General features: G+C 46.1%; 1 protein-coding gene across 2 annotated transcripts in view; it reads right to left on the minus strand.

The window, feature by feature from the left end:
* Positions 1-20,959, minus strand: part of LOC137600256 (slit homolog 1 protein-like) — a 35,524-nt gene extending 14,565 nt beyond the window's left edge. For both annotated transcript variants that reach the window (XM_068321776.1, XM_068321775.1), the window contains exons 1-16: positions 20,622-20,959; positions 13,857-13,928; positions 13,111-13,182; positions 12,932-13,003; positions 5,928-5,999; positions 5,774-5,845; positions 5,615-5,686; positions 5,369-5,532; positions 5,143-5,290; positions 4,223-4,294; positions 2,528-2,599; positions 1,728-1,799; positions 1,003-1,146; positions 755-918; positions 447-470; positions 29-173 (exon numbers count right to left, since the gene is read on the minus strand). In XM_068321776.1, the coding sequence (XP_068177877.1) occupies positions 29-173; positions 447-470; positions 755-918; positions 1,003-1,146; positions 1,728-1,799; positions 2,528-2,599; positions 4,223-4,294; positions 5,143-5,290; positions 5,369-5,532; positions 5,615-5,686; positions 5,774-5,845; positions 5,928-5,999; positions 12,932-13,003; positions 13,111-13,182; positions 13,857-13,928; positions 20,622-20,845 (1,661 nt within the window). In that variant the 5' untranslated portion in view covers positions 20,846-20,959. The remainder of the gene's footprint in view (positions 1-28; positions 174-446; positions 471-754; positions 919-1,002; positions 1,147-1,727; positions 1,800-2,527; positions 2,600-4,222; positions 4,295-5,142; positions 5,291-5,368; positions 5,533-5,614; positions 5,687-5,773; positions 5,846-5,927; positions 6,000-12,931; positions 13,004-13,110; positions 13,183-13,856; positions 13,929-20,621) is intronic.
* Between the last annotated feature and the right edge of the window lie 2,251 nt (positions 20,960-23,210).

A 23,210-nucleotide genomic window follows, 5' to 3' on the forward strand; every position in this document is an offset into this window, starting at 1 on the left:
TGTGTGTGTGTGTGTGTGTGTGTCTCACAGCTCCTCGGTGGAGGGGGGCAGATGTTCAGGGAACTTGGTGAGGCGGAGGTTGGAGCAGTCGACCACGTTGGCCTCGCAGCGACACTTGGCCGGACACACCGGCTTACTGTTACACTCATAGCTCAGACGCCTGTCGTCAGCACCTACACACACACACACACACACACACACACACACACACACACACACACACACACACACACACACACACACACACACACACACACACACACACACACACACACACACACACACACACATTAATTTTTCTCTTCTTTTTCGTAATATGTTTTAAAACCTTAAAGATTTTAAGTTAAAAGTTCAGAACCTTCAAGTATTTTCATTAATTATCAAGAAATGTAAATTAAGGAGGCAGGACGAGACAAAATGGGACTAGAACACACAAACATAGTCACCTGGGATGTGGTACTGCTCCTTCGCTGTCGTGAAAAAGAACGGAAGGAAAAAAAACGTCTGTCAAAATGTTAAAATGAACAAAATTTTACATTTTCATATAGTGTCTACATTTTTACATTTTTAATTTTTTACATTCTTACAGTTTAAAATTTTTAAAAAATTGTAATTTTTAATTTTTAATTTGTGCGTTTTTTTTTAAGTTAAGTTTTTACAATTTAACATTTTTAAGGATGTAAAGCAAGGAGTCTCAAAACTCAAACGCCAGACTGTCACTTCCTGTCTCCACCCACCCCCACCCCTCACTGACCGGAGCAGCGGAACTTGCTGCTCTTGATCTGAGCGATGCGTTTGTTGGCGAGGCGGCGGGGGCTGGCGCAGCGAGCGCCGCTGGTCTCGATGGGGTTGGACCGCAGGAAGTCGGCCAACCACTTCACATTACAGTCGCACACAAAGGGGTTCTGGGCCAGGTGGCTGATGGGAAACCACAGGGGGGAAGGACATCAGATTGAATGAATGGGAAGCGTAGACGAGCTAAAACAGGAAGTGGCTCCTCACAGGGTCTGGATGCTGTGCAGAGCGCTGAAGGTGCCTTTGGCCAGACTCTGGATCTTGTTGTCGTACAGCGACAGCAGCGCCAGGTTCTCCAGGTCTTTGAACACCGACGCTCGGATGCAGTGGATCTTATTGGCGTTCAGCAACCTGATAGACACAACAGAAAGAGTTCAGGATGACGTTACATCATCACGTAGCTCATGTGGCGCCAATCAAACCAATGGAAAACCAAACTAATGCTCGACTGGATCGGGATCATAGCGGAGGTCAACGCAATAAGTTGGTGCGTACCAACACCCAACAAGACCGGGTTTGAAGATGTTCTGACCAATCGTGTCGTCGTCACAGTTTGAATCTAGTCAAAGTCCTCAGATCTTTACCCTGGGATGTGTTTCCTGGACAAAATCTTTACTTCCTGCCTGTCTTATCTTATCTGACTGAGATACCGCATTACTCACGTCACCCATCGGTGGTCATATTGTTATTCCTGACTAGTTCATTCATTCATTCTTTCATTTTCTGTACTACTTCCTCCACTTTTGTGGGTCACAGGGGTTGCTGGAGGCAAACCCCAGTGGACTTAGAGGCATGAGGAAGGGAGATGGTCCGGAAACCTTACAAACCAAAATGTATTTTTATTTTACAATGCATAAAATTGTGCATTTGAGTTCCTTGAGCTTCTAAATGTCTGCTCATACGAATAAAAAACATGTTGAAGTTTGACTTACAGAAGCTCCAGAGAGGCCAGGCCGTCAAACACTCCGCTGGGCAGCTCCGTGATCTTATTGCCATACAGAACCCTGCAAAACAAAAATAACCTGTTTACACTTATTTACCTTCAGTCTGTCACCTCTTACAAATAATATATTAACAATAAACCAAAAGCTAAACTCTTATTCCAGCGGAAAAACCATGCGAGGTACAATATGACCAGGCTGCTTTCTTTAGGTTTCACCTGGTGGCCACTTGCGGAACTGCAGGACGGATTTCCCCTGGGATTCAAAATGCACTTTTCCCATAGACAAACTTTATATAAAAGGTCAAGGTCAAACAAGGTGAATTAAGACTCCATCTTTCAGTCTTTTGAGGTTCTAGATTTACAAATACATGTCCATAAGTCGAGTACAGCTGAGGTAATCACTATATCAAGTTCATGCACCAAACATGACCTCACTGGAGAAGCACTATTGAGTAGATACTGCAAGATAGAAAGTGTTTCTGACACACACACACATACACACACACACACACACACACACACACACACACACACACACACACACACACACACACACACCTGCTGTCACCGTCTTTAAGTCCTGAGAGTTCTTGAGGAAGACGTGTTCACAGACCGCGAGCGCCATGTTTGAATTATTCAGCCCAACAGATGCAGGAACACACACACACGTGGTGCAGGCATATGTGATGTGTGTAAACACACACACACACACACACACACACACACACACTGTCATCACGAACCAAATGTTCCTTCACACACACAGTGAGACAATCTGGTGCCACTCACAGGGAGTTGAGAGCGCGAAGGCCGTGGAAGGCGTCGGGAGCGATCTCCGATATCTGGTTGTTGCTGAGGTCTCTGGGAAGGAGACGCACACACACACACACACACACACACACACACACACACACACACACACACACACAAACACACTTTAGATACAACATCCTGAAACACTTTTTGAAGATGAAAATGCTGTATGTTGATTGGATATAAAAGGTGAAAGATGGATTTCTGCCTCCTGTCCGAACAGGAAACTTCCTGTTTCATCTGGGGTTGGTGACTTCCTGTTGTTTGATGACATCATTATTCATCGCATTCATTTTAATCAAGTTGTCATCATCCTTTTCAGTGTCGTCACTTTCGAAAACTGACCATTTAAAGGGTTTGGCTCCGCCTCCTTTAATCACAATCTAGTTTTGATTAGTTGGGTCTAGATACTTAAATCTAAATCAATCAATCAAACATTTGCCTTTTAATGCTTTTGAAACATTTTTGAAAGATCCTACTTTTTGGCCTCGCCTCCTCAGCGACACCCAATAGCGTGCATTTGATGCTGTGATTGGCTGTAGATGTATTTAGTTGTATCCAGTATGCAGACCAATCAGTGCTCACCAGGCAGAGATCCAATCCAGTCCACTTTATTTATCAAACAGGAATCCAGAGTCTGAACGAAACAACCAATCAAAATTGCACTAAATCAATCATTTGCTCTGATTGGTTGTGGGTTTCATGCCCGGAGCGTTAACATGTGTGTGTGTTGCGGTGAAGGCGCCACAGTGAAGACTATTCGTCAATGAGAAGCTGTTTCGTGTTGCGTTTCTTTCTCTCTACGGTTCAAACGTGGTTCCGTTTTTTTTTGCATTTTTTCCCCAAACCTCCGAATCAAATTGAATGGAATAAAAAACTTTTTTTAAAAAGCAGAAAACCCTCTGGATGAGACAAGTGGAGCGTACGACCCGAGGACAGCAAGACCCGCCCGACCGGCCGGCCAAACCGTCGCTCAAACGTCAGAACACGATCGGCCTGGAAATGCAATCAACCCCCCCTCCCCTCTCTTTCTCTTACGGGTTTGGGGAAAGTCTCGCGGTGATGATGTCAGACGGCCGTGGCGAGACGGAGAGGAAGAACCGCAGAATGAAGACGGAGGAGAAGAAAGAGGAGAGAGAGTGGACAAAACAAAAACCACAAGAAGGAGGAAGGGAAATAAAAACAGGCCTGAGAAGCTGGATTATTGTTGTGGTCGAGTGTGAATTCAGCAGCGAGAAAGCGTTTGATTCGTCACGCGAAGTCCCAAGAGAAGGGGCTTGGTTCAATCGCCCCCCTGACGTAAATCAAGCGCTTCTCCGTGAGGCTGTTTGTTATGTCTGGTTGGGAAAAAAAACCACAGCTTGTTCGTAACGGTCCAGCTGGCAGACGAGGGTTTGAAACCCGCTGCCCCCGCGGCCCCGACGGCGTCTCTGGCTAGCTGGTGTTAGCTTAGCTAGAGGAATATTCCTTTTTTAGTCGAGAAAACATCTCTGGAGCTTCTGAAGAGAGAAACATGAAAGAGTAAAACATGAAACGTGTTCCGAGCCTCCAAACGCCCCAAGGTGCAAAAACAAGATTTAAACAGGCGTTTTTACACCTTTTATTGGCGGGTAAATTCAGCGGCGGCGCTTGGACCTGAGGCAATATTTACGAGCGCTTCAGAGGACTCACATCCGACGGAGCTTCTTGTAGGAGGTGAAGGCCCCCGGAGGAACCGACTTGATGCCGTTCTGCTCCAGACGTCTAGAACAGAGAGAGACGGAGGCCATTAAAGAACTACATCTACCAGCAGGGGGTCCCGGTCACATTTACATCTCTAAGATTCATTTAGGCAACAAGCGAGATGCTTTTCTAATGATTTAACCCTTCTATGTGGAGGTCATTTGTAGGTAGAATCTGAAAAATGATGCAAAGTTTTACAGAAAAATACCATTTTTTTTGACAATTTAATATAAAAAAATTGAATTTTTAGTTCTGATATTGGAAGAAGTTATGAATTTGTGGTAGATTTAAAAGCAGATTTTGAAGGCTGCTTCCCTGGTGACCAGACAAAATTCAAATTAAAAAATAAATAAATAAATAAATAAATAATTTATAGAATTCTACATTCTAATTTTTCAATTTAATTTTAATTTAATGAACTGTAATGACGCCCATGGGGAACTTATTAGAAATTACTATTATTACTGTATTGTAATTCTAAAATTCAGAAATTTTAGAACTTTACAATTTCAATGTGAATTTTTTTTTTTATTTAAATTTTTTTAAAATTACATTTTTAAAAAAATATATAATTAATTTTAAAATTAAAATTAAAAATAAAAATTTCAATGTGAATTTAATTTTTTTTAATTTTAAAATTAAATTCAAAATAATAATAATATATAACTAATTTTAAAATTTCAAAGTGAATTTTTAAAAATTATTTTAATTTTTTTTTAATTAAATTCAAAAAAATAATAATATATAACTAATTTTAAAATTACATTTTAAATTTTCAAATTTCAATGGGAAATTCTGAAATTTGAAATTTGAAATTTCACCAAAGATTCATTTTAAATGGTTTTGTTGGCATCATCGTCTGAACTCACATTTCGCTCATGGCCTCCGGCAGGTGGGCGGGGATTGCGGTGAGCCCCCGCCCCCGACAGTCCACTATGTTGTTGCTGCAGGAACACATGGGGGGGCACGACCCCGACGCCAGGCTGCAGGGCTGGACGAAGGCGCTGCCGCCGTGACCTGCAGACACACAATGAACGGTTCTCCTCCGTCATTCGCCCCTCCATCACCAGCCCCCCCACCTGGGCCCCCCCATACCTGAGCAGGCGAAGTCGCTCTTCCTCAGCTCGGCCAGGTTGAGGCCCCTGAGGGCCGGGGGGGAGCTGCACTGGGTGTAGAGGCCCAAAGCCGCCCGCTGCCGGAGCCACGGCGACAACCACGCCAGGTGACAGTCGCACCGCAAGGCGTTGGAGTGGAGGCGGCTGGGAGGAGAGGGACGGGTGAAGGAGAGAAGCCCCCGTGGCATTGTGGGTAATGTAGTGCACTGGCACGTATAGGACTCACAAGGTCCGGAGCTTGGGCATGTGGTTGAAGCTGGAGACGGGGATGCTGCTGATGTTGTTGTTGTTCAGCGTGCTGGAAGAGACGGAGACGTCTGGTTGCCATGGTCACCAGGAGGAAACAATCAACACAAACGTTCCGCTCGGCGGCGAGGGTACTCACAGGACCTCCAGGGAGCGCAGCGCTCGGAACGCCCCCTCCTCGATGCAGCTGATGTGGTTTTTATCCAGCTGACTGGGAAACGACAGGAAAACCAGTTCAGTTCATAAAAACCAACGGGTTACCAGTTCTTCTTCTGTGGTGTTTGTGTACGCACAGGTTCTTCAGGTCGGCGGCTCCCCTGAAGGCCCGCCTCGGGATGGCCTGGAGGAAGTTCTCGCTCAGGTCCCTGAACAAACAGGAAACAGTTTGACCTTTGAACTCACAACCATCTGGTTACAGAATGACGGAAGATGATGAGTGAGGGATGAAGGAGAGGACGGCGGCCCTGGAGGACGTCACACACACTCCATTAACGTCAGACACACACTCACTGAGACGCACAACACACACACACACACACACACACACACACACACACACACACAAATGTTTATGTTCTACTCTCGTGTTCTGTCCACCATGAAGGAGGTTCTGTTTCTGAATAACCTCATAAAGTAACATTAATGCCTTCATCATGTCTTCATCATGTCTACATGATGTCTTCATCATGTCTTCATCATGTCTTCATCATGTCTTCATCATGTCTACGTCATGTCTTCATCATGTCTTCATCATGTCTTCATCATCTCTACGTCATGTCTTCATCATGTCTTCATCAGGTCTTCATCATGTCTTCATCATGTCTTCATCATGTCTACATCATGTCTACATCATGTCTTCATCATGTCTTCATCATGTCTTCATCATGTCTTCATCATGTCTACATCATGTCTACATCATGTCTTCATCATGTCTACGTCATGTCTTTATCATGTCTTCATCATGTCTACATCATGTCGTCATCATGTCTGTGTCATGTCTTCATCATGTCTCCATCATGTTATCATCATGTCTTCATCACGTCTTCATCATGTCTTCATCATGTCTTCACCATGCCTTCATCATGTCTTCATCATGTCTTCATCACATCTTCATCATGTCTTCATCATGTCTTCATCATGTCTCCACCATGCCTTCATCATGTCTTCATCACATCTTCATCATGTCTTCACCATGCCTTCATCATGCCTTCACCATGTCTTCATCATGTCTTCATCATGTCTTCACCATGCCTTCATCATGTCTTCATCATGTCTTCATCATGTCTTCACCATGCCTTCATCATGTCTTCCTCATGTCTTCATCCTCTCTCCATCCTGTCCTCTCATGTCCTCTTCTCCCCACACCAGGAACCCGTGGAGGTGGTGGACTCTCTGGTGGGTCGTTCATCACGATCTTTTCATGCTGCTGTTTTGTTGATTCAGAGGCGAAACTTTACGATCCTCCTTCTTGAGAGCTTCCAGCTGGGATTCCGGGACAAACCGTCTGATCCAGACTCTGAGTCCAGAATCCTGACGAGGAAACCAGGAATAATCCAGAACTAAAGTCTGTCCATTAGGAACGGGATTCCTCAGGAACCAGAAGCTGGATCTGGATCAGGAAGAACTGGAGACGCTGAACCATCAGAAGCTGTATTGATCCGTTTAAACTGCTGTTGATCACTATTTCTATTGATTACTGCTATTGATCACTTCAGTCGTTGATCATTTGTCTTTGTCACATGTGAAGCGTCTCCTTCAGCCTCCTCTTCCTCCTCTCATTTCTTTTGTAAATCCCTGCAAAGAATTACGCTTCACTGCGTGTTATAACCTGCTATGAAGGCCTTATGAACACACTTCGTAACAAATTCATTCAGGTTGTGAACATCTTTAAGCTGCCATAACTCACATAGGTTGTTGACAACAACGTCAACAGTTGTTTACAAATGATTCATGAAGTGTTTACGACCTGATTATAAAGCATTTTTAACATCTTATGTATTCATGCATAGATGATAACGCCGTAGATGTTTCCATTTAACGCCTTTCAACGCCTCTGCATCGTGTCTCTGATACACACACACACACACACACACACACACACACACACACACACACACACACACACACACACACACACACACACACACAATAAATTCTTTCCCATCAGGTTGTCAAGGCATCTGTTGCCGGGACACCAGAAAGGTGGTTATGATGTTTACTGGAGGGAAACACACACTGGTCACAGCTGGATGTGTGTGTGTGTGTGTGTGTGTGTGTGTGTGTGTGTGTGTGTGTGTGTGTGTGTGTGTGTGTGTGTGTGTGTGTGTGTGTGTGTGTGTGTGTGTGTGTGTGTGTGTGTGTGTGTGTGTCTGTGTGTGTGTGTGTGTGTGTGTGTGTGTGTGTGGACAGTAGGGAGTCTCATAATATTTGCTCTCTATTCTTTTTCTGATCCTCTCTTCCACCCCCCCCTCCCCTTTCTCCCCCCCCGCTCTCCCCCCTCCCCTTCCATCTCTCCCCCCCCCCCGTCTCCATCCTCTCTTTGTTTCCTCGTCTCTGGTCGTGTCTTCATCCGTCTCCCGCCTCCATCCGTCTCCTCCGTCTCACAGAGGAGGGTGAGAAAGGTAAACTTTCCCACTCCGTCCACGATGCCCCCCCCCCTCACCTCGACAGACCATAATATCATCACATCAAGGAGCCAGAGAACTCTTGTGACCTTTGACCCCTTAGAAAAACCTGCATGGTCCTCTGGATCTGGTTCAGGAACCCTTTGAAACGGTTGATAATGAACACATCAGGTCATGTCTGATCAGAACCAGAATCAGAAACCAGGATCAGAACCGGAACCAGGATCAGAACCAGAACCAGAATCAGGATCAGAACCAGAATTAGGATCAGAACCAGAACCAGGATCAGAATCAGAATCAGAATCAGGATCAGAATCAGAATCAGAATCAGAATCAGAATCAGAATCAGAATCAGAATCAGGATCAGAATCAGGATCAGAACCAGAACCAGAACCAGGATCAGGATCAGGATCAGGACAGGAACCAGAACAGGAACCAGAACCAGAACCAGAACCAGAACCAGAATCAGAACCAGAACCAGGATCAGAACCAGAATCAACACCAGAATCAGAACCAGGATCAAAATCGGAATCAGAACCATGATCAGAACCATGATCAGAACCAGAATCAGAACCATGATCAGAACCAGAATCAGAACCATGATCAGAACCATGATCAGAACCAGGATCAAAACCGGAATCAGAACCATGATCAGAACCAGAATCAGAACCATGATCAGAATCAGAACCAGGATCAGAATCAGAACCAGGACGATCCAGATGGTGTTTTTAACCCTTCGAGGGACGGCTGACCACACTGTGTTCTAGGAGACGTGAGAACGATTTCAAGACGTTTCCGACAAAAGCATCGGAGCGGAGATCCGACCGAGAGAAAAGAGAAATGGAAGTGAAACCAGATGTGAAGCTCAATAAAACCAGTCAATAAGACCACAGCGGTCCACCAGAGAAACCACGGCTGAAGAGGACGACCTGCGAGAAACCCACACACACACACACACACACACACACACACACACACACACACACACACACACACACACATCTGTGTGAGTGCAGGTTTACGCCACCATAGGTCGCTTAGCTCCGCCCACACACAGCCAAACGCCGAGGTAAACTCCCAAACTGTCATCCTTGAAAACAGTCCGCCTCTCGTTTGCCCTCCAAAGATTCACACACACACACACACACACACACACACACATAAATGCACACACCCGACACGGACACGCAAACACGCCACACACACATGCTAAATATTAGCCTCACACAACAACCACAGGAAACATGGTTAGGCCTTCATTCAACACACCCAGAGCATGTCACACCGCAAACACGCTACACACGCTAAGGATGAAGTTTCAAGAAAAGATGACAGGAGGGAGGCTGTAACCGTGGCAACAGGCCAAACTCTCAACAGCATGGGTGCTGAATGGGAATGACCTTTCTTTATTCTCTCTCCTTCAGTTCTCATGTTTTATTACTGTTGTAATTATTATTATTATTAGTTTTATTATCATTATTATTATTTCCATTTTTATAATTAACATTTTATTTATGATGATAATGATGCTAATTTATTATTATTATTATTATTACTATTATTATTATTATTACTATCTAATTTATTGTTTTATTACTTTTATTACTACTACCACTACTACCATTTGTTATTGTTATTATTATTTATTTTAATAATTAGAATTATTATTTTAGTGATGATGATGATGATGACTTACTGTAATTGGTATTATTATTACTATTATTATGTATTTTATAATTATATTATTTAATTTATTATTGTTTAATTTATTATTATTATTATTATTATTGTCATCTTTCCTTCACTTGTTCTTTTTCTTTCTTCACTCCCTCACCTCTCCACGCTCTCTTGCTCTAATATTTTTTCCCATCATGCCTTTCCCATTGCATTCTTTGCGTTGGACCTGATGGGAGGGGGGCGGGGCCAGCGCTCCTGAGGTGACCTCCCCCTCAGACGCCGTCTGGACCCACGGCGACGGCTGAGCGCCTGATTCAAATGTTCCACATTCTCCTCATGCATGAAGATAATCACGCCAACGCCAACCCTCATTTCATGTCCTAATATGGACGTATCGCTGCAGCAACCCCGCCCCCTTCCCTCTATAACAACAGCGAGGTCACCTTCAGGTTAGCCTCCGTCGCTGTTAGCTTCACGCCGATAATTAGCCGTCCTCGGGTGCCAGTCAGCCGAGCTAATTAGGACGCCGCTGTCGCTCTGGCTAATGAGAGCGGCGGCGCTCCCGAAGCCGCGGGGAAACGAGACGAGAACCCATTCACACCCGTTTCAGCCGATCAGAAACGCTGTGAAGTCAAACGTTTTCCCATCGCCGTCAGTTTAACGACTGAAGTCGGCTCACGCTGGTTTGTTTTGAAATTTGATCAGATGCTCAGCGGCTGCTTTTAGTCGCTCAGTTTTCCCACTAATAGCAAGTCCACGTGAACGCTCCTCTGTGTGTCCATCACCTCAAGCAGGAAACAATTATCACATGCGGATTTTTATATTTAAATATAAGTTAGAGAAGGGGTCCTACAAGGTTCTGCATGTTTTTAAAGGTTGCCGTGACAACCGGGCCATAAAGGCGTGGCTTAAACATCTAACAGGATCACCTACCGCCGACTTTAGGCTTAAAAATCTACATTTTAGATCAGATATTTTTCCTTTTTTTTTTTTTTTTCACATTTCCTTTCCTAGCTTTCCAACATTTTGAGACCTTTTTGAGCTAGTTACTTTTAAAAAAACAATTAATTTCTGTTTCAAAAACATTTAGTTAGGCTCCATAAATTACCCTGTTTGGACCCGCTAACAGCTAACGTCTGCGTGGAACCCCATCCATCCACAGAGTTCACCTCCAGGTCAAGGTGAGGGTACATGTGTGTGTGTGTGTGTGTGTGTGACATGAAGCCTCTCTCCCATAATTCTTTGCTGCCCCTGGGAGCCTCTGGGTATCATCAGTGCACACAAAGACCCGTCGCTGGGCGTGGATCCGATCCTTCACACGACCTACCGGACGACAAAAGACCGACGACAAACCCAGAAGACACAAAGAGGCAGGAAACAAACCGCAGCAGCGTCACAAAGGTGGTCATGTGACAACAGCTGGAGCGTAGGAAGGAACGAGCGCACCTGAACGCACCACGTGAACCACTGCACAGGTGAACAGAGGTCGGGGTTTTATAAATAAAGCTGGTAGTTAGCTCAGCCAATCAGCCGAGAGCATCTTTAAATGTGTTCACAAACAAAGAGGAATCAGGAATTTTAAAAGCTTTTATTTGTTTTTAAAGTCTCGTTACTCTATAAAGTAAAACCTGACGACCGACCGTTTCCACGGTGACCGAATCCACGTCTGAAACGTGTCACGGGAATACGAAAAAATATTAAAGAACGATGAATAAAAAAAAAAACGAAAACTAGATTCACACACAAACTGAATGGGACCAGCCCCCATCATGCCAACAAACAAACAAACAAACAAACAAACTAACAAACAAGCAAACAGATGATGCTTTTTGGAGGAAATAAGGAACAATTCAAGAGAAACAAAGGAGAAAGTGAGAAGGCAGAGAGACAGGAAGTAGACAAAGAGTGTGTGTGTGTGTGTGTGTGTGTGTGTGTGTGCGTGCGTGCGTGTGTGCGTGTGTGTGTGTGTGTGTAAGTGTGTGTGTTTCAAGGGACGTCAGCTTTTATGAAGTCCATCAGCACAGCAGGAGGACGAGGAATCACTCCTGCAGGGAGAAGTGCTAATGGTTCTACATAAGGTGTGTGTGTGTGTGTGTGTGTGTGTGTGTGTGTGTGTGTGTGTGTGTGTGTGTGTGTGTGTGTGTGTGTGTGTGTGTGTGTGTGTGTGTGTGTGTGTGTATGTGTGAGTGTGAGGGAGAGCTGATTGATCGAACACGCCAAGTCCATCTCGGCATCCCCTGATGGGAGGCAGAGTGTGAAATTGCCAAAAAGGCAAACATCAAACAATCAGGAATCTCACACACACACACACACACACACACACACACACACACACACACACACACACACACACACACACACACACACACACACACACCCACACACACACACCTGTTCATCCGTGCTTCCTTCACACACACAAACAAAAACACAGCAGATCAGGATCAGTTAATGAAGCACTCTGTCATGGTGTGTATGTGTGTGTGTGTGTGTGTGTGTGTGTGTGTGTGTGTATGTGTGTGTGTGTGTGTGTGTGTGTGTGTGTGTGTGTGTGTATGTGTGTGTTTGTTACGAGGCACAGACCTTCCTCATCCCTCTCCACCAACACACGTTCACAACAACAACTGGTTTTGTCACCAACAGTTGAAGCTTCTGGGTCTCTGAGGGGGTTCAGACCAACCCACCAACTGGACCAACACCAGAGGAACCAGGACCACAGCGAGCTGCCGGTCCGACCCCCAAACACCAAACAGAACCATCTGCTAACAGCGTTAGCTCATGTTGTTAGCAGACTTCAGGTTCTAAACTCACAGTCAATCAAACAGTTAACAGATAGATCACTGATCAAATGTCAGGTCAGAGAGAACAGATGGGAGAACCAATCAGAGAAGAGAAGTATAGGCTTAGGAGCCAATCAAAGGAGAGGGAATTGTAGGGTTTAGAACCAATCAGAGGAGAGGTGTTGGTCTAGAACCAATCAGAGGCATTGGACTCACAGGCGGGTCAGGACCTCGTTCTTCTGGAACAGCAGCTCTGGGATTTGACTCAGACGGTTCTTGTTGAGGCGTCTGAGGAAACAGAAGAACCAATCAGAATCAATCAGCCAGGAGAACCAATCAGAGTCAATCAGACAGAGACGAGCGGAGGGTCGAGGGTTCGACGGCGTTTCCCTCACAGCCTCTCCAGCTCCTTCAGGTCGTCAAACGCTCCCCGCTCCACGGAAACGATCTGGTTCTCCATCAGGTGTCTGCAGGAGGACAAACAAACAAACAAACAAACAAACAAACAAACAAACAAACAAACAAACAAACAAACAAACATCAGGTATCCCAAGAGTAATCAGACTCTGTTTTAAAGTCATGTGACTCCACGTTGGTTAAAAGATTTTAAAAAAGCATTATTTTAAGACAAACAAACAAAGAACCAAACAAACAAAAAGACAAACATACACGCCCTGATTGATGAGGCGATCAATCACAATGAAAACATGGTTGCCCTGGTAACGTTTGATCACTCTGTGCTCATCCTGCGGCGTCAGGCTCCGCCCCCTCTGGACGACGGCAGGCTGCTAATTCATTCCCGTCTCCGGGGGTGTGACCCTTTTCACACCTCATGTCCATCACCTGATCCCCCAGCATCGGCAACCCCCACCCCCTCAGACCCAGAATGCTCCACATTCACGGGTCAAAAGGTCGCGGTTAGGCCCCGCCCTGCAGTAACTCTAACTGACGCCGACACCAAACAAGCCGCCGCCCCCGGCCCAACGCTCGCCATCACTCCCACATTCCTGAAGCAGGAAAAACACAAGGAAGGAATCCTGCTGGAGGAAGTCGGTCATTTATCGGAGGACGAATAAGGCATGAATAAACACAAACAAACACGATGTTGCCATGGTTACCAGAAGGGGCGTGGTCGACTTACAGGACTCTGAGGTGCTTCAGACCGGAGAAGTCCGCCTTGACGACAGTCGTTAGGTTGTTCCCATTCAGGTCTCTGGAAACCAAACAAGAGCCAGTCAGGAAAGAGAAGCAGTGTGATGGGGTCACATGACGCAGAGTGGGTGGGGTCATTACTTTCACGCCCCATCCGGTTCACCTGTCAGTGATGAGTTCAAGGCTCAAATTTCAGGACTACTTTTAGAACGACAAAGCTAGCCGTTAGCATTGACACACACACTTTTACCCTGAATGCTAACACTGCTTGAAATGCTAAACGCTAACAGTTTCCTGTTAGCTTCATCACTTCCTTCCAACAGAGAACCCAAACCCTCCCGCCTCCCTTTCTATCAAACACACTCCAGGTATCAACCTTTGTCAGGGTGTGTTACGCGATAGCGAAGCCAGGCGGCCACCCTATCCGGCCCACAGGCGGGGGCTCCACCTGGAGGGCGGGGCTTAACCCCCGTGACCTCATTGTCTGCTTTGATGGACAGCGGCGAAGAAACAAAGTGGATGATGTCACCGTTCCCACGAGGCTTTGTGGACGGAGAGGTAAAGTGAGCTTGTACCTGCGTGTGTGTGTGTGTGTGTGTGTGTGTGTGTGTGTGTGTGTGTGTGTGTGTGTGTGTGTGTGTGTGGTGTCATGTTGCTGTACTGTGTAGGGTGGAGCAGTGTTTGACCTTGTCTTGTCCCGTCTCAGAGTGGATGTTGTGGTTTGGGTGTGAAGCAGATCTTCACTAATGGAAAACCATTGTTTATTTATTTATGTGTTTATTTACTTGTTTATTTATTTATCTATCTATTTATTCATTCATTCATTCATTTATTGCTTAACAAAAAGCACCTCTGCTTTTGGCTCATATCCCGCCGCCGCCGTCGCTGACGGAGCGGACAGGAATCGTCGTTCTGCTCCAGACCATCGACCTCCGTCTCCATGACAACTGACCTAATTGTTTACTATTCCGTTATTATTTGTTGTCTGCGGGATGTAAACAACACAAAAAACAACAGCTCCGTACCAGTCTCTCTCCTCTTTAACACTCGGAACGCGTCCGAGGTCGACCGGATCTCAAAGATCCGGGTCAGCGGGTCAAAAGTCTAAAAGTTCTGACCTCGGAAAAACAAACAAACGCTGCAACGATGACAAATGTGGGGGGAACTGAACCCAAATTGTGGGTCTGGATAAAAAAGTTGTTTCCTGAAATCAGTGTTTGGTTTGTGAAATCAGGAGAGACTGTGGTTGGAGTCGCGGGTCCAAACCGGACGGCCAATCGAGACTCGAGGCCACAGAGCGGTCGGACTCAGGTCGTATTAAATACACAGCGGTTGGATTCAGGTTGGATTAAATACACGTCGAGACGTCAGGACGTTGGATCAAATCCACTCAGCCTGGAGACAGGTTCAAGTTCAAGTTACACTGGTTTAAGTCCGTCTCCCTTAACAATGGGTTATCGTGACCCTCAGTTCGTCTTCCAGGAGACAGTTTCACCTCAGCGGCAGGACGGAGGATGGTCTGGTCCTGGTGGGGGGTCCAGACTAACCCTCCCCCCACCCCACCCCAAACGCGTCTTTGATTTAGGAGGAGGAGGAAGGAGACACAAAGGAGGAACGGGAACGCAAACGCAGCCCCGGTGAAGCGTGGGTAATTGAGTTCTGTGCAGCACGGCGGGGTCAACGGTCAGCTGAGCGACAGACTTCCCTCGAGTGGCGACTCCCCGGAACAATAGCTCATTAAAGCAGAGTGCGTCACACACACACACACACACACACACACACACACACACACACACACACACACACACACACACACACACACACACACACACACACACACTCGGTGGGCAATGAGGCAGTTGATCCACTCATACGCGATGCCGGAGCATTGATGCTGAAGGGAAGCTGCAATGAGTGCTGGGTAGAAATCTGAGACTTTTTAAACATCTCGCAGCCCATAAATATGATGTCAGGATGCACGCAGCCCAACAGTCGCCATGGTAATGCTCCAAACAAACCCGTTGGAGGGCGATTCGGGGGCCCCTCAGGTGGTTTGGTCACCGGAGAGGAGCTCCGGCCTTGAGGATCTCACCGCGAACCGACAACCACCCAGACACTCGCTAAATGGAGCAAAGTGGCGGCAAATTTTCTCCTGCTCCGAGGAGAAAACTCATTTCCTGCCCGGGAAAGAAAAATACCGTTTCCAAGCAGCTTTTATTGATAAATTAAAAGTAAAATATACTGAAACATCTGCGCCGCAGATGGAACAGCAGCTCCGGCGGCGGCGGCAGCGCTCCAGGTGGGCGAGGGGGATGAGATGGGATCGCGACCGACGTGAAGGCACAGATTGGCTCCACGCTGCAGAGGCTGGGCGTTCAGTTATAATCAATTTATAATCGCATACTGATTTTCAATTATTGTTTCTTCTCCTCCGGTTGATTGACTGCTGGGATTTTTATATTTTCGTCTCATTGTTCCCTCGCCGGCGTAATTGCCTCCTCCTCGATGTTACTGAACACACACACACACACACACACACGCACACACACTCAGGTCTAATGACACTTCATTAGCGGTGTCTTTACCGCTGAGAGGCTTCAGGGAAACGGTGAGAAGATTGCGAGAGATGGGAAGAGAGAGAGACGGGGGAGGGGGGTGAGATGGAGAGATGAGGAGGGAGGACAGGGAGTGATAGAGAAAAGCATTTGCTTGAATAAAAATCATTTCATCAAATAGTTGAAGTAATTATCTGATCATTTGTTTTCCTAATTGACAATAATTTTTCTCCATCATTCAAAAAACATTGACATGAAGCCAAACGTCCACAAGGGGGCAGTAAAAGGTCCAACGATGCGACACAGATAGCTAATTAAAAAAAAGCTTACGCAGAAGCAGCAATGGACTCATAAATACTTTGTGACATGTGTGGATTATCGATACTCTTCCTCCTAGTGGTTACTGGTGGTATTGCGCTGTCTCGTCTCGTTCTATAAAAAGACGGCGGAGTAAAGACCGAGGGCGATGTCTGACCCCAGCTACATTTTATTATTTAGATTAATAGATAGATAGATGTTTATTTATTAATCTCGGAGGAAATTACGTAATTTTATCCTAAATAATCCTCCATCTTCTCGAGGCAGGTGAGACCTTGGACCAGCGTTCACCAATTCATCCCAGAGAAAGACGATTTCACGACTTGATTCAGTTATTTTGATGCTTTTGAAATGTGAAGTCGGTGAACTTGGCAGATGAACTAAAGGGTTCTGAACCCAGAACCTCCAGGTTATTCCAGATGATCCACATAATCCCTCCAACAGATTCCACCGCAAAGCCGTCAGAACCACCGACACCAGTGAAAGTCCTCTCCTCTGAGTCTTTAAGGAGCTTAGCGCCGCTGGAACTCCTGATTAGTTTGTACTGGTTATGATGGGATGGATCCTGACTTCCATTCTGGCACAAGCTTTGGGCTTTAAGGAGGTTTTTTGGCTGAGATTAAATTAAATCTCCATTAAATTCATGCGAGTCGGTGTAATTTCAGACTGCTGGGCGTTAGCGTTCTGCTCTCTGCTCACTCTGGCGCTAATTCTAACCCTCCTCACAATCAGTCAGTGACCTCACTGCAAGTAATGCATGAACACACACATACACACAATCACATGCATGGCTGGGATAAAACATACAAGGGCTAGGATCTGAGAGAAATCACCTATAACACTGTCTGTGTAGGTTCTCAGTCATCCAGGTCATGGCTATCCAAAAGCTGTTTAAGTCAATCCATTTGACGTTCTTCAAGAACTTTCTTAACGTCCAGTGGATTGACTTAAATAGCTTTTGGACACCTATAACACTACACACACACACACACACACACACACACACACACACACACACACACACACACACACACACACACACACACACACACACACACACACACACACACACACACACATGCACAACCATGCACAAACAAGCAATAAGTAGTTGCTGTTTGTAGTTTTGACTTCAGTTGCCATGGAGATGCTTCAGTTTCATTCGAACTTTATTTTCGTGAACTTTGAATTAAAGTCACATGAATGAATTCAAAATTTAGTGCTAACACCTTTAGCTTAGGGTGGCACGGTTGCGCAGTGGTTAGAGCTGTTGCCTCACAACTCTGTGTGGGTTCTCTCTGGGTTCTCCGGCTTCCTCCCACCTCCAAAAGCATGCTCTTCAGGTTGATTGGCTGTTCCAAATTGCCCGTAGGAGTGATTGTGTGTGTTCATGGTTGTATGTCTTTGTGTGTGGCTCCGCGGTGCACTGGCGTCGTGCCCGGGGTGTTGCCCGCCTCACACCCTATGCCTCCAAGATAGGCTCTGGCTCCCAGTGACCCGCTGCGGCGGATATAGCGGTGGTGATCTGAAGATGACCTGACCTTTAGCTTAGCATGTTCAGATGAGCCTAGGGGGAAGGGGGACCCTGACCGGTCACCTCAGGGTCAGCTAGTCTCACGGTCACTTTTCCACGCTCATCGATGCCCAAAGGGCCGCTCATTTTTCTGCGTCGCCATGACGACCCGACCATTAGCGACTGTTTGACCGGTGCCGTCACCTTTGATGAATGACCCTCGTTTGGTCGTCTATCTCCCGGGGGAATAGAGCAAACACAGCGCCGACCCGTCTCCCGGGCGAGAAGCCACCCCGGCCGTCTCATTCGGATCACTTTACATGCTAATTGGGCGACGAGCCCTTCAACAAATAGTTCCTTAATGAGTTCCTGTAGGACCGACATGTCTGAGTCCACAGGACAGTGGGGGCGAAGGCAGGGTCACCAATCGTTCCTCGAGGTCAAAAAACCCCCAAAATACACCGAGGTGTGGAGACGAACGACAATGTTCCATCTTTTAATTTATAATCGAAGAGTTTCAGCATAAATTAAAGGTTCAAAAATAAATCATCAAACTCCGCCCATTGCAGAGGTAGACGAAGATGAGGAGGAGGTGATCCATGCATCCATCCATCCACACACACGAACCCGTTGGTCTGCAGGCTCACAATTTTTTCCAGGCCATTTCTTTCCGACCGGGGGGCCTCGTCCCCGATCATAAAACTATCAGCCTCAGAGGGGGAAACATCTTCCACGCTACAGTTCACTGCGGAGGAGGAGGGATAATGTATCTCTGCTGACAGTCATCAATTATTCACATGCAGCCACTCTAGAACCTGAAATAAACACATACAGTGTACAAACATAAACGTCCCCCCATTACTGAGAGCCCCCGCCACACATAAAGACGGCTAAAGTGTTTCTGTTGTTACAACCACGCTGTTATTTAGTGGCATTTACAGGTTAGAAGAAAAAGTTTCTTCCTCAGAAGACGTTAACATTTTTTATTTTTTAAAGTATGGATTGTTGGGGGGGGGGGTTTGTGTGTGTATTTTCCTTGTTTCAAATCCAGAAAACGATTCCGGCACTAGCCTCCCCATGCCAGCCGGGGGCCAGATGTTTTATTCCTGGAAGCCTCGTCCAAATGAGATCAGTGGGGCAGCATGAGGCAAAGTTAGATTTTCAATTACAGCGATGTGTGTCATTCCTCAAAGAAGCAAGATGGGCAGAGCAGGGGAAGCAGCTAGCAGGTCAGGAGTGGTTTAAAAAGAAATAAATGTGATTATTATTACCTCTCAATCTGTTCAATACATCGGTGATTAGAAAAGATCATTGAAAAAGATAATTTTCTCACAATTTGGCTCAGCAAAATTAAACGAAATTTGGGCTAAATTCCTGAAAATTTTATTCGAGCAATACCAGCAAAAACTACAGGGGGCAGTGTGTATGAAAAATAAATGAGGTCTCTTGCAAGCCCCACCCACTCCAATGGTAACCAAACATCTCACACCACTATTGTCTGAAAGTTACGTCTGTTGGATAGCTAGCATCCGATGAAGATTCTGTGTGATGTCAATAAAAACCACAGAAGAAGAATTTTTTTGTTTTGTTTCCAACTGAAACAAAGCAAACCCACCGTCAGTGTTCGGTTCGATCAATAAGTGATCAGATCGCTCAGAAGCTCATCAAAATGTCACACTTTTTAAAACATAAGAAGGCTCTGGAGTTAACGGCTAATTTAATTCACTCACTGCAGATTAAACGCACTAGATGACATCATCAAAGCACACCAAACTTCAAATCTTTGATTTTCACCATCATGATTGGGTGAAGAGGAACTAATTTTGAACTGATTACGTTTCTGGATCACATTTATTGATCCGTTTGTATTATTTGTTGCGTAAACGGAAAACATTCATCTGATGAGGTTTGAATTTTTAAATGATGCAGCAGAGAAACAGATTCAAGCCAAATGACAGAACAAAAAAAACCAAACTCGCCGCCTGAATTTCATCTGATCACAACCTCCTGAACCTGGTGAAGTTGAAAAATGATGAAGACGAGCGACGACGGAGGAGCGAGCGGCAGCAGAGAGGACGAGGTTACGGATGTCTGATTTCTCTCCAAAACGATTTTAAATTTTTAGCAGAGAAAACCAAGAAAATTGCAGAATTTTTGAACGAATTTAAAAACAAACACAGTGCAGAAGGAGAATCAATCGGAAGCCAGGAAACACCTTTGAATAAAACCCCCACACACACTCCGAGTGTCAAACTTTGACCTTAAACCCAAACTGGTCCCCGCACCTGGGGACGACGACCGACGAGGGAGCCCCACTTATGCCCATTTGCAAGAACACGTGTAAATGTGTGTGTGTGTGGGTACTCACAGCCTTTCGGTCCCTCTGGGGATGTTTCTGGGTACGGCGTGGATCCCCAGGCCGTGGCAGTCCACCGTGCTCCCCAGACAGCTGCAGGGCGCGGGGCACGCCTCGGCGCCTCCCCATCCCGCCGCCACCACCATCAGCAGCACCAACACCCCCAACGCTGTCGACCTCCGCATCATCCCGGAGCCACCTGACCCGGCGCCATCCCCTCGTCTCCCAGCAGGCATCCTGCTCTCCTGCAGCTCTCTGCAACGATCCTTCACCTCCGAGCTGAGCGCCAAAAGTGGGTGAAGTGGCGTGAAGTTCAGACGGAGCGGCTGTCACCTGATCCCACGGCGGCCTTTTCAGGTGGGGGGGGAAGGGCAGAAAAAAAAAGACAAGTGTCCTCTTCTGTTATTCCCTCCAAATGGCTTGTGCGCTCTCTCCAGCAGACGTACAGTGTGTTTGCCTCTCCCCTCCACTTTTCATTGAGTCATTGTGCGCCGAACAGAAAAAAAAAAAGAAAGGGGGGGACTCCCTCGCTCGCTCGCCCGCTCGCTCTATCCCTCTCTCTCTCTCTCTCTCCCTCACACACACACAGCAATCATCCATCAAAAGCCTTTACAAATAACAGCAGAGACTCCTCCCACACACACACACACACACACACACACACACAAACACACACACACACACACACACACACACACACACACACACACACACACAGCAGCACCCAGAGTGAACTCACGTCTATTCAATGACAGTAGTAGCAGCAGCCACCACCTCTCTCTCTCTCTCTCTCCTCCCCAGTATCTGTCTATCTCGCTCGCCCACATGTGCTTCCCTCTCCTGAGGGAAAGAAAAGAGCTGAAGGATGCAGATGAGGGAGGAAGAGGAGGAGGGAGGAAGAGGAGAAGGAGTCGTGATGATGCTGAAGCACCTGATTGGGAAGCTTCAGCTTGAAGACATCAAGCGAAACCAGAGGGGGTGAGGGGGGTGGGGGGTGGGGGTCCAAACGACGCCATCGTCACGCCGAGCTGAGAGATTTGGCATAAGTGGAATGCCATAATCTGGCACTGGCGCTTACTCACAGGTTTATTATGGATTCGCTGTGAAAATTCAAACGCAGCCTGGCTCAGTTTAATCTCCACAGGAAACTGTGGTGACACGTTCACCAGGAGGAAGAGGAGGAAGAGGAGGGAGCAGCGCTCTCCTCGCTGCCATGTTTTCGGATGAAAGCTGAGGGAAAAAATGTGTGAAGATGAAGCAAACTAATCCAAATGACAACTCCTGCGATCGTCGTACAATAATCCCTCATTACTCGCGGTTAACGCTTCCCAGGAACCACCCACGAAAAATAATGTAATGTTATATACAGTAGCTGACATGTTAGCCTGCAGCGCTAACCCACCTGGAGATTAAACACAGGACTCAGTCAGGAGCCTCGAACAAGAGGGAGTTATTTATTACATATTTTAAAACAAGTCTTCTTCTTCTTCTGTGGTGTCTGGTGATGTCATCACGTTATGAGGCGCCACTGACGCTCCGAGGATGAAGAAGCTTCACCTGACGCTCCGTCGGCACAGAAGTGAGCAGATCGGTGACCCGTCTGTGCACCTGAACGCAACACGATGCCTTCAGGTCGTCGTCAAACCAGCCTGACGAATACGTTTAATAAGCATCGATAAAAAATGATGAAAGTTTCACATAATGCATTTTTGATATGTGAATTATGTGAATTACAGTGTGGAATGGAGTCTTGGGATGGTTGGGAGGGGGCGGTGCTGGTGGAGGGGGGGGTCGTTTAACCAGCCGCCTCTCAGGAGTGATGGAAAACAAATTGGCCACAGGCGGCGGCGGCTGCAGATGAATTGAATGAGTCACTCGGAGATAATCTGCAACAAAGGAGGGAGGAGATGTTGACATCTCCAGAGAGGGGGGGGCTTGTTTCTATGGGGGGCCATAATGGCTTTCTGAGAAGGGGGGGGGGGTTTCTGCTGCAGACGCGTCTGAATTGATTTTTTTTTTTTTTTTTTGGAAGGACGGAGCAGATGTTGGTGTGTCCAAAAACAACTCACAAAACGGCGTTCAGCGTGTCGTCCAATCAGAGAGGCCGATCGATTAGTCGAGTGGTTGCATTATTATCATCTATACTCTAATCGATCAATTGGGTCACCTGATCAAATGATATGTTGTGATTTGTCATTTATAAAGCATATCTGACGTTCCCCTCTGATGAAGGCGTGAAAGGAATTTAAAAATTTGTTGACATTTCTGTTAAAATAATTTTAAAAAAATTTTGTATTCAAAAAAAGTAAAAACTGGTGCATTAATTTGTTTTTAACTTTAGTTGGATTAAACAAAAACTGCTGGATGAGCCAGAAAACTTGAGGACACTCACGACTCCAGCTTTAGTTTTAACTCACAACGCCCTCTAGTGGACGAAATCGAGCAGCGCGGCGTCCAGATGAAATGATTCTTAAATTAAATGTAAATTGTTGCTCATTTTGGTTTTTGTGAGCAGAGATTTCACATGAAAACACTTTTGTTTTGTAGGTTTTTAGTTGTTTGTCTGACTATAAAGGAGGATTTGACAGATTTCTAAGACTT

The sequence above is a fragment of the Antennarius striatus genome, chromosome 8 (assembly GCF_040054535.1).
Source record: "Antennarius striatus isolate MH-2024 chromosome 8, ASM4005453v1, whole genome shotgun sequence".
Classification (NCBI taxonomy): Eukaryota; Metazoa; Chordata; class Actinopteri; order Lophiiformes; family Antennariidae; genus Antennarius; species Antennarius striatus.